At 41.5% G+C, this 12,419-nt stretch overlaps 1 protein-coding gene and 1 long non-coding RNA gene across 2 annotated transcripts in view; one reads left to right on the top strand and one right to left on the bottom strand.

The window, feature by feature from the left end:
- slc7a5 (solute carrier family 7 member 5) overlaps positions 1–12,419 on the bottom strand; it is a 70,731-nt gene that overhangs the window by 18,270 nt on the left and 40,042 nt on the right. The window contains exons 5-7 of the mRNA XM_078210747.1: positions 10,083–10,206; positions 8,636–8,739; positions 4,584–4,680 (exon numbers count right to left, since the gene is read on the bottom strand). Coding sequence (XP_078066873.1) covers positions 4,584–4,680; positions 8,636–8,739; positions 10,083–10,206 — 325 coding nt within the window. The remainder of the gene's footprint in view (positions 1–4,583; positions 4,681–8,635; positions 8,740–10,082; positions 10,207–12,419) is intronic.
- Positions 1–12,419, top strand: part of LOC144492584 (uncharacterized) — a 30,944-nt gene that overhangs the window by 16,097 nt on the left and 2,428 nt on the right. The window contains exon 3 of the long non-coding RNA XR_013497608.1: positions 7,751–7,890. This is a non-coding gene — a long non-coding RNA (uncharacterized LOC144492584). The remainder of the gene's footprint in view (positions 1–7,750; positions 7,891–12,419) is intronic.

Below are 12,419 nucleotides of genomic sequence, written 5' to 3'. Positions count from 1 at the left end.
TATTGTTTCATTAAGCAGAGCTGTCAATCATGGTAACAATCAATTTAGGGTCGACTGTTTCAGTGGAAAAGTTAATATTTTCAGCCTGTCATTTGTATGCTACGTGAATGTACATGTGAAGGTTCGATCAAGTGTTTCGGGATTCAATCTATTTTTTCAGAAGCCTCTTTGCGGTGTGTCAATAGCAAATCAGATTCACTGTCGCTATGTAGCTGATGCACACACTCAATTCTGTTGTGCAATTTAATCTGTAGTAAAGTGGACACACAAACAGCCTTTTGCAACCAACATATCCTTCATTGCAACAGTTCCATCCAACCAACATTCTTTCATGTTCCTTTTGATTTTGATCAGCGATACATTCCATTTGTCTTTATTTAGTAATTGCATTACCTAATTCTTTCTAAAAATTTGTTTACAGGATGTGAACTTCATTGCGTAGGTTTGAATTAGTCGCTCATCCTTAACAGCCCTTGAGAAGGTAGTAGTGAGCCACTTTCTTGAACCACAGCAGTCCATGTGGTTTAGGTACACCCACAGTGCTGTTAGGGAGGGAGTTCCAGGATTTTGACCCAGCAACAGTGAAAGAATGGTGATATAATTCTATGTCAGGATAGTGAGAGGCTTGGAGAGGAACCTGCAGGTGTTGGTGTTCCTATGCATGGCTGGCCTTAACATTCTAAGTGGCAGAGGTCGTAGGGTTTGAAGGTGCTTTTCAAAGGAATCTTGTTGAGTTGCTGCAGTGCATCTTGTAGATGGTACACACTGCTGCCACTGTGGGTTGATGGTGGAAGGAGCGAATATTGAAGGTTGTGGATGGGGTGCCAATCAAGCGGGCTCCTTTGTCCTGGATGGTGTTGAGTTTCTCAAGTGTTGTTGGAGGTGCACCCATCCAGGCAAGTGGAGAGTATTTCATCACATTCCTGACTTGTACCTTACAGATGGTGGACAGGCAATTTGGAGGCCAGGAGGCGAGTTTCTAGTCTCTTACCTGCTCTTGTAGTCCCAGTATTTATATGGCTACTCCAGTTCTGTTTCTGCTTAATTTAATGATAATCCCCAGAATGTAGATATTGGAGAGTTCAGTGATGGTAATGTCACTGAATTTCACAGGGAAATGAATAGATTCTCTCTTGCTAAAGATGTCCATTGCCTGGCACTTGTGTACCACAAATGTTGCGTGTCATTTAAAAGCCCAGGCCTGAATGTTGTCCAGGTCTTGCTGCACATGGACACGTACTGACTGCTTCAGTATCTCAGGAGCCATAAATGGTACCGACCATTGTGAAAATATCAGTGAACATCCCTACTTCTGACGTTATGGTGGAGGGAGGTCATTTGTGAAGCAGTTGAAGGTGCTTGGGCCGAGGACACTACCCTGAGGAACTTCTGCAACAATGTCCCAGTACTGAGATGACTGACCTCCAATGACAATCATCTTACTTTGTGCCAGGTATGAACACAACCAGTGGAGATTTCCCCCTTATTCCATAGAACCATAGAAAATTACAGCTCAGAAACAGGCCTTTTGGCCCTTCTTGTCTGTGCCGAACCATTTTTTGCCTAGTCCCACTGACCTGCACTTGGACCATAGCCCTCCACACCCCTCTCATCCATGAACCCGTCCAAGTTTTTCTTAAATGTTAAATTTACCACTTTATCCGGCAGCTCATTCCACACTCCCACCACTCTCTGCGTGAAGAAGCCCCCCCCCTAATATTCCCTTTAAACTTTTCTCCTTCCACCCTTAACCCATGCCCTCTGGTCTTTTTCTCCCCTAGCCTCAGCGGAAAAAGCCTGCTTGCATTCACTCTATCTATACCCATCAAAATCTTATACACCTCTATAAAATCTCCCCTCAATCTTCTACGCTCCAGGGAATAAAGTCCCAACCTATTCAATCTCTCTCTGTAACTCAGCTTCTCAAGTCCCGGCAACATCCTTGTGAACCTTCTCTGCACTCTTTCAACCTTATTTACATCCTTCCTGTAACTAGGTGACCAAAACTGGACACAATACTCCAAATTTGGCCTCACCAATGCCTTATATAACCTTACCATAACACTCCCTTTCGGGATTTTCATGTTGACAGATAGGCTCTAAATTGCAGAGTTTTAGATTTCACATTTGTGGTTCCCAGAGACAGCTGCCCATATATATCAGCAGCTATCACTGCATGTGCGATTTAGGAGAGCTAAGTGCCTGAAACCCGGAGTGCAGATTAGACCAGGGAAGAGCAGGTCCGAACCTTGTGCATTTGTTTGGACAGCCAGGCTACCCTTTTGTGGGTGTAAGGTACCAAATGCGAGAGATCAGATACCCTTTGGCTCAGGTGCCCTTTATGATCGTTAAAAATAGACATGAATGTGCTTAAAAAGAGCATAAACTCATTGGAACTGTCAAAGCTGTGAAAGAACTGTGAAGATGGCAAAGAACTCTCAAGATATCCACAGAGTCCCTACAGTGGAGAAGGAGGCCATTCGGCCCATTGAGTCTGCACTAACTCTCCAAAAGAGCATCATAAGAACTAGGACCAGGAGTAGGCAATTCAGCCACTCAAGCCTGCTTCGCCATTCAATCCGATCATGGCTGACCTTCGCAGCCTCAACTCCACTTTCCTGCCTGTTCTCCATAGTCCTTCAACCCACTGCTGATTAAAAATCTGTCTCTCTCCTCCTTAACTTTACTCAACGTCCTGGCATCCACCACATTCTAGAGTAGTGAATTCCACAGATCCACGACCCTTTGAGGGAAGTAGTTTCTCCTCATCTCTGTTTTTAATCTACTACCCCTTATCTTAAAACTACGACCCCTTGTTTTAAGAGATTAGTTGAAGGAGTTTCAATGTATTGAATTTTTTTTTAAATCAATGAGTATTTTTTTAAATTATGACACATCAATAGCTATTTAGCTTTGTTCTGTCAGCATGACCACTGAGGTTTGCCCATGGTGGATACCTAGGCAAGTTGCATGATTTGGTACTAAGTTGGCTTGGGAGTTATTAAAGGCAAAAGGGATAAGGGGAGGGTATGGGAAGTATGATGAGCTATGGTGTGGGTACGTGGGCATGGAAGGTATGGAGATCCATGAACAGTTGGTGGAAAGTATGAGGTGGCATAGGTCAGCAAGAATGAGGCACATGGAGGGTATGGGAGGTGATAGGTGAGAGCTGGAAGAATGTTATATGTTTTCTTTCTTTCAATCTTTCACACAATGTCAGAACACCAAGGTAGGCTTTTCAGCCAGTCCGTCTCTGCACTTGGCTGCTTCCGCACCTGAAAGCCCCAACTTCTGGGCTTTTCCTCCGGGGCTGGATTTACAGAGCCATCTGAGCCATTGACTCCTGTTTTGGTAGGGCTCCTTGATGTCACACTCGGTTGAATGCTGGCTTAATGTCAAGGGTATTCACTCTCACCTCACGAGTTTAAACTCAAGTCCATGTGTGGACTAATGGTGTAACGGGTATCAGGAGCTAAGTGGCCCTGACAAAACCCAAACTGAGAGTCGGTGAACAGTTTCTGCTGATAGCACGGTTGACAACATCTTCCATCATTTTACAGATAACTGAGAGTCGACTGATTGGACAATAATTGGCTGGGTTGGATTTGTCCTGTTTCTTTGTGGATCCTTCTGCCCGATCTCTCTATTCCTCTGACATGGGCCTCTTAAGCATCTCTCTCCTTCTCTCTCTTTTTGCCCAGCTACTTGATATCGTGGCTTCAGCTTCTTCTTGTGCCTCACATTCCCTTCTGAGCCCTTCTGCCAGTTCTTTCTTCCTCGTTTAGGCCTCTCCTCTGACCATGTTTTTCCCGTTGCCGAATGTTCCTTTCTGTATTCCTTACACTTCTATGAATTGTTTAGGGTCATTTAATTAGTTAAAGACATAATATAAATGCCCATTGTTGTCTGCAGTAAAACCATTGTACCTCTGTGGTGCACGAGTTTGGGGGAAAGAAAGACACGCTACACTTGCATGTAAAGACAGCACACATTTTAAACAAATCCTTAATCCTGAGAGCTGCACAATTTTTAAATAGATATTCACTGGTTTTGTTCACAACTTAGTGCAAGCACGTGCAATTGGCATAGAGATGTATCATTTTACTCAACCTCGTAAACCTCAAATTCCATCTTTTCTTCTAAAATCTCAACAGCAATTTTGTACCCACTTTTTTTCTTGAGTAACAGTATAACCACTTGACAATGTACTTATGGCAATCGCTTCTATGAAATCAACAATTCCAGTACTGCAAATAGCATTTGGCAGGCTCTAATACATTCAGGGGCACCTTAATCTGGCTCAAATCGAGACCCAAATGGCACTAACAAAATTGAAGGTTTCAAAATTGCTTCAGACCAGGTAATCTGCCATTTTGTTTTGGTAAGTTATAATTGCAATCATTCAAAATTAGGGCAGTTATTTGAAAAGCCTCATGTGCTTAGTAACGTAAATGCAGAAGTTGTTTTGAGTAATAGAACAGGGTCGGTTTTGTACTCCGTAGGCCCATTAAAGAACTTAAGCAAACAATTCCCTAGCAGTGAATTGTCCATTTCTTTGCACAGTGAAGTCAAGCGATACTCACAGTAAATATCAATGATGGCAAGGGAGTAAAATGTGTTGGGTGAATCATAGACAGGAGGCTCGGCAAGTGACCTTCTCGTGATCCCACAAAGAATAATCTGCAACAACAAAGAATATATCGAGGAAAAAAAAAATCACTAAAATGTACAGCAGGGAAGGTAAACATTTGTTAACAGATGAATTCAGTTTCCTGGGAAATGTTGATTCTCCAACTGTCTGCAATACCCTCCAACACCTCTCCACTATTGTCCAGCTAGGCGGGGCTGCCCTTGACTGATTCATTCTTCTCCATCCACTCACAGCCAGAGAATCAGCTCAAATAGCTACTCTTCTCACTCATGCACCATTATTTATGATGTCTCCCAAGGAGAGGCCTTGACCTCTGCTGCTTCTCATTTGTATGCTACCTTTGATGACATTACCCGAAATTACAGCATCGCCTTCCATGTGTACGCTGGCACTGAACAAGTTTACCTCATCATCACCTCTTTAAATGACCTTTCCACTGTCTCTGAATTGTCAAGATTGCTTGTCTGACCCTCAGTATTGGACAGCAGAAATTCTCTCCAATTAAGTACTGGGAAGACTTAAGCCATTGTCTTCAGACCCTGCCATAAATTCCATTTTCTGGCCACTGACTCCATCCCAATCCCTGGCAACTGTCTGAGGTTAAACCATATAATTCACAATCTTCGTCTTACACTGATCCCGAGATGAGCTTCTGACCACATTTCCATGTGATTCCCCCAAGATTTCCTATTTCCATCTATGCAGTACAGCTGGACTCTACCCTTGCTTCAGCTCAGCTGCCGCTGAAATCCTCATCCAGTCTTTGTCACCTTTAGACTTGACTATTCCACCATTAGCGACCGTGCCTTCAGCTGCCAAGGCCTTGCGTTCTGGAATTCCCTTCTCTTCCATTCTTTCCTCCTTTAAGATGCCCCTCAAAACCTCCATCTTTGACCAAGCTCTGTCCAGCTGCACTGATACCTCCTCAGTGACTCGCTGTCCAAGTCTGTGGAATAACATTCTTGCAAAGCACCGTTGAATGTTTTACCATGGTCTATATAAATGCAAGTTGTTGCTGAATGCACAGCCAAATCCCAAATGAGTTCCTTGGGGATCCAATAAAATTAAAGTTCAGCTTAACGTCACTGGTATTTTCCGAAGCTGCGATGAAATCCCCTGCCTATGCCAGCAGTATTTGAACAGGCTGAATATCACTTGTGTTTTTAAGTCTGGTTGCATATTAATGTTTTACACCTATAGGGATTTACTTGTCGCACAACTGCCAGTTAGATTTTCAGTTTTACACAACAACAACAAAAAAATTGAACAGAATACAAGGTCAGGCATGTCCAGAACTTGTGACACATAAAACCTGTTCTAGGCTGACCTTTCAGTACAATACTGAGTGGGTGTTCTATTGCTGGTGGTATATCCCTCAGTTAAGATAGAAAACAGATGCGTCATATAGCTTCCAAGTGCATGCAAACCAACAATCCCGTGGCACTGTTCCAAGAATAGCAGGAATTTCTTCCAGTGCTCTGGCCAATAATGACATCTTTTCTGGTTAGCAGAAAAAAAACAAGACTACTGCTCATGGATATGAACTGATGTTCAAAGAACCTTGCTGTGTACAATTAGCTATCATCTCAGTCTGTATAACAGTGACCACACTTCATGCAAAGTGCTGTGAATATCCTACAGATGTAATAAGGCTGGACAATTATCTTCCGTAAGAGTTTTAACAACAGGTTTATTTGGTAGCAAATGCCACTAGCTTTCGGAGCGCTGCTCCTTCGTCAGATGCCATCGACACAATTATCTTCCAACAACAGATGAGGGGGTGAAGAAGGAGTGAAGAAAGGCGGGCACTAGGAAAGATAACATTAGACAGGAGCTGATCTGTGGATACAGGTCAATGTGTACAATGTGACCTCCCTTTAGTGGCCATTCCAAATGGATTACAGTACAGCCCCCTCCTCTGTTAAATGTGTCTAGTGCAATGCTTGTGCATAGGCTGTTAATCGTATATTGTTATGGTTAATGGTAAGCAGGTGGAGGACATTAATTGGAGTTTCACTTGAACACATATAGAGAGACAGACATCAAAGGGTCTCTTATTAGTTTAATTGATTGATTTTTATAGTTTATATTTTGATAGTTTATATTAAAAGAGAATATAAAGAGATAAGTCTATAAATTATGGTCTGACTGAGTTAGTAGCTATATGTATTTAACGTTTCATTCTTCAAATTATTTTTTATACTGAGGTACGATTGGCTCCAGTATTGCCTTCACCAACTGGCTTTCTGGAATAGAACAAGGGCTCCCATCCCCTTTTGTACTTGCTGCTCGTGCTAGCTACCATTGTTACTACTGTTTTGAAAAGTACTTCCATCACCTTCCTCACTCCTTTGCCATTAATCTTGGTGAGATATTTGGCAGCAGAACTGGATTCTCTGCAACCCAGATTGCCAGTGGTTGCTCAATGGGAGAAGTGAAGGCGCACATGTGGACTTTTCAACAGAAAAGAATGAACACGTATTGATATTAAGCCTTAACAATTCCTCAGAATGTCTTATATTGTTTCACAATAAATGGACTACGTTTGAAGTGTAACAGGTGTTATATTGGAAAGTGCCAGCCAATTTGTTCCAGAATCTCATAAACAGAAAAATGAATGATTCTTTGACGCTTTGCTTGAGAGAAGAAAATTGGCCACAACAAATAATGTCAAGGAAGTTACATGCCCACATAAGCAAGTAGACAACTCCTCTGATCAAAATCTCACCCAAAAGACAGTGGGCGGGATTTTATGGCCTCGCTCAAGCGAAATGGAAATTCCCACCCAAGGTCAATGGGCATTTCCGTTGTTTGCTCCTTGCCCGCTCCGATTCAGTGGCGGGTGGGGCGGTAGAATTCCAGCCAGTATGTTCAACAAAATAGAGCTCTGTGAATACTGCACCAAAGTGTCAGCCTAAATGATATGGTGAAGTGGGAACTGGACTAACAAATCTTTGAATCAAGAGTTCCAGATTGCTACCAATTGTACAGCCTGCATAACCTGGACAAATAACCACACGAGCACCAGATCTGCAGAGAAGCAAATTACTTTTTTAAAAAAGTAGTTTAAAACTTTTTCGGTCTGAATTTCTTTCCAAGGCACTTTCACCGCTTGAAGAGAATCAGAGTGGGGTCAATGCCAGCAACAATCAACTGTGGATAGAAAATGCAGTGGCGCTACCCATGCTGCACCAGAGGTGAAGGAGCCCAAATTAAAGAGACAGAACTGTCCCCAAGAGGTAAACAACAATTTCTGTAAAGGGCTAAACAAGGTTACTTTCTGAGGCTGGCAGAGAGGGAAAGATAACAACCTTGTGTCTTGTCCCATCTAAATGTGTTCTAGCAGGCTTCCACTGTGACCCCATTAATGACCCCATTAATGACAACAACAATGGAAGAGGGAAGAAAATCAAGATCAGAGATGGTTATCTTTGTCTGATGTCTCTGCTTTCTGCAGTGCAGCATCAAAATATCGAGATCCCACCACGTAAACGGGACTGCCTCACAGTGCCAGGGACTCGGGTTCAATTCTGGCCTCGGGTGACTGTCTGTGTGGAGTTTGCACGTTCTCCCCGTGTTTGTGTGGGTTTCCTCCGGGTGCTCCGGTTTCCTCCCACAGTCCAAAGATGGGCGGGTTAGGTGATTGGCCATGTTAAATTGATCCTAGTGTCAGGGGATTTGCAGGGTAAATATGTGGGGTTATGGGGATAGGGCCTGGGTGGGATTGTGGTCAGTGCAGACCCGATGGGCCGAATGGCCTCCTTCTGCACTGTAGGGATTCTATGGTATTCTGTGTCTCAGATAGTGTAGATGATGTGGTTATTGTGCTTGTTAATCTAATGATTATTTTAAAAAGCACTATTGGTTGCAAGAATGGAGCAATGATTTACCAATCCATAACAAGGTGTTTAAGAGGCTTATAATGTAGATGTTTATTAATTGTAATAATGCTAAATATAAAATTACAACATTTTATCGGTTTACCTTGATGAAGTGAAGAGCGATCCATTGACAGAGCCAAAACAGGAGAGTCCGACAAATACAGGGACAACCCAGGCCATTACTCCCAGGTGGATATTTCCAAAATCCTACACAAACCAGGAAAAACATGGTCTTGAAATAAACAGAGAATACAGCTCAGTTCCAGGTTGGAAATAATTCAGCATAAAAGGCTACTGTAAAAACAAATTTTGATTTTGCGTTTAAATGCTTACTTTGAAGAGTACCTAACTTAGGAAATACAGAACCAAAATGTTTCTCAAATAATAGCAAAATACTGCTGATGTTGGAAATCCGAAATAAGAACAAAGTTTTTCTGGAGAAGAGTCAAATTGGACTTGAAACATTAACTCTGTTTCTCTCTCCATAGATGCTGCCAGGCCTGCTGAGAATTTCCAGCACTTTCTGTTTTCATACCAAAATGTTTTCATCCACTTTTGATTGTGAATATCAGTTTATTTTATTGTCAGAATTTTATGCAGTGCAGGAGGTAGAACAAAATAATTGTGCAGCTGAGAGACAGACTCTACTATGCAAGTTTCCAACATGGTTCATTGTCTCAAGAAAAGGGATATTTGAGGAGGAAAAACAGGAAACAACTATTTACCTGATCAAAAGCAGAATACTGCAGATACTGAAATCTAAAACAAAAATAGGAAATGCTGGAAAATCCTTTGAGGGTCATCCAGACGCAAAACGTTGACTCTATTGTCTCTCCACAGGTGCGGGGCAGCACAGTGGCACAATGGTTAGCATTGCTGCCTCACAGTTCCAGGGGACCCGGATTCGATTCCCGGCTTGGGTCACTGTTTGTGTGGAGTTTGCACATTCTCCCATGTCTGCGTGGGTTTCCTCCCACAATCTGAAAGACGTGCTGATTAGGTGCATTGACCCGAACAGGCGCCAGAGTGTGGCAACTAGGGGAATTTTACAGTAACTTCATTGCAGTGTTAATGTAAGCCTACTCGTGACTATTAATAAATAAACAACTTGTCAAACCTGCTGAGATTTTTCAGCATTTTCTATTTTTATTTTACCTGATTTCTTTGTTACAGGAAATTAATCTCCCTCACAACAGAATCTTGAAAACAAATGCCAGGCACCGGAATAGAAATTCAACTTTTTTGTCACATAACCCAAGTTCTCCCTGAATGTAAATTACGCAATCTGGAAGTTGTGGAACTATCTACAGTGCAGATTATGCCATTCTTGTAGAGGACAACTTACAGGATGTCTGCAATGAGTCAAAATGCAGATTTAAATGCAAGTGGAATGTACATGAAAATAGTCAAATACATCCCACATCCCTATTTTGCAAGTTGGAAACTATGCAAAGGGTTAGTCTTCTCTAACCACTGTAGGTAACATGCCTATTGCGGGAATATTTAAAACTATTGGGTTACCTCATGATCATTCACCTCTAACCACTTACCACAGCAACAGCCTCTGACTGTAGCATTGACTCAGGAGACAAGGTAGTAAAATACGCCATATTGGTCAACACGTACACGACTGTCACTATAGGCATGGAGATGATAATAGCACGAGGCAAATTCCTGAGGAACAAAAGAAGATTACTGATGATAAGAATGCTCGATAAAATTTCATATTCATGAAGATCATATTGATCTTTTTACAGCAACAGGCACAAAAAAGCTGAGTGCAGTTCAGTCTAACTGTCCTTGATGTTTCCCATTACCATAAAGGTTCCTTCAGCTTCCCAACCTGTTAATTGATTTATAGCACCTCGGCCTACATAGCTTTTGAGCAGATTGAGAAAACACAGTAAATTATAATTGGCTTTAAAGCTATTGAATAAAAGCAGTTATCCCAAAGCTCAAAGAAAATAACGTTCCATCAAAAGAGCTAAACATTCTTATTTGCTACAAAACTGTACTGGGTGTTTATGGCACAAAAATCAATTATCGTATAGTTCTCGCAGCATGGTGATTATGTACGGACATGTAATATAAAACAGTGTAGTTTGCATTGCTCACACTGCACAAGGCAAAGATTCAAGACTAACATTCAGGAATTAAATTAATAAGCAATGGACCTACATAAACACCCAGTACAGTTTTGTAGCAAACAAGAATGTTTAGCTCTTTTGTTGAACGTTATTTTCTTTGAGCTTTGGGATAACTGCCTTTATTCAATAGCTTTAAAGCCAATTATAACTTACTGTGTTTTCTCAATCTGCTCAAAAGCTAAGTAGGCCGAGGTGCTATAAATCAATTAACAGGTTGGGGAGCTGAAGGAACCTTTATAATAATGGGAAACATCACTGATTTTCAAGGACAGTTACACTGAACTGCACTCAGCTATGAAATTAGGTGCATAAGAAGTTGTGCTAACTCTTTAAAAATCTCTGTTTAAGCCACGGCTGGAATATTGTGTACAACTGTGGGCACCACACTTCAGGAAGAGTGTCAAAGTCTTGGACTGTGCACCTTGGAGGCCTAACAATAGGATGCCAGGAATGAAAGGCTCCAGTTATGTGCAGGAGAATGTAGAAGCTGAGATTGTTCACTTAAATAACTGGCTAAAGAATTAGAGGAGAAATGAAGACAAATTAGTTTTCATGGGAAGTTGATCAATTTTGCACTGCATTTCCCGAAAGGGTAATGGAATGATCAGATCTTATAGGAACTTTCAAAGGCAATTGGACATGTATTTCAAGAGGATTAATTTGCAGTGTGATGGGATAAAGGCTGAGGGAGTGAGACTAAATTGGCTCATTTATTTCAAAGAAGTGGGACTGGCATGATGGACCGAATGGCTTCCCTCTGTGCTTTAAGATTGCATGATTCTTCCATGAAAGTTCTGACACTCAAAAGATTTCAATCTAACCTAACTCATTCATTGAGAAATTGGCAACTCTGGTGTTAACCTATCTCCTGATTTTACTCTTCATTAATATTGGATTCCATTTGTTTCTTGCCCAGTGGGTCAGGTTAAAATTACCCCCACTATTAGATTACAAAAAAAAGTGTTAAAAAAAACAGCTCTTAGAACTTAGATCAGGGCATAAACAAAGCCACAAAATCTTTGCGATTATGTTTAGGACATGCTTTAAGGCACTGCTGAAGCAAACTCTATCTCCTAACAAACTATAAAGGGTCAGGAACCAGCTCACTCAAGTAGTCCGAATGGTCGGCCCTCTTTAACACTTCATCGTGCAAATTGTGGTGATGTTTCACTCGATTGACATTTAGGGTAAAAATACAGTTTTAATGACAGTGAAACTGGCAGCTGTCTCTGACATTGCTCTGTGAAACTGACAGCATCTTCTAATGACCGCATATGTGCAGTTAAATGCAGAACCCAGAGGTTGCTGAGGATGATTTCCTGCCCCTCGATATGCTGTTCAAGTTCTCGCAGATAGAAATCAATTAGAAATCAGTGACTTGATATGAGATTCCACTCGTTGTGTTTTTAGTCTCACTACAAAAAACGCTTTTTGCCTTGTTGAATGGGTTTACTGGGTTGCTAGTGGTCCGCTAAGTCATAATTACGGCTGAACAGCCTCTTTGGCGCTGAAAAACAAAATTCACTTTTGTGAAATATCAAATTTCTCCATTCCAAGTTAAATCCCACAAATTTTCTTTAGGTTTGTTGACGATGGGTCAGTTTCTACCTTAATCCCATATATATATATTATATGTCCAAACCTTTATTTTTCATTCTGTAAGATTAAGAGAACAACAAAACCAGCTTGTTAATACAGCTGGCGCCAAAATGAAATTAAGGTTTGAAAATGTGAAACTGA

This window comes from Mustelus asterias, chromosome 4 (genome assembly GCF_964213995.1).
Source record: "Mustelus asterias chromosome 4, sMusAst1.hap1.1, whole genome shotgun sequence".
Lineage (NCBI taxonomy): Eukaryota > Metazoa > Chordata > Chondrichthyes > Carcharhiniformes > Triakidae > Mustelus > Mustelus asterias.
Note: the sequence above shows the minus strand (reverse complement) of the source record. Positions and strands in the feature narration are given on the sequence as shown.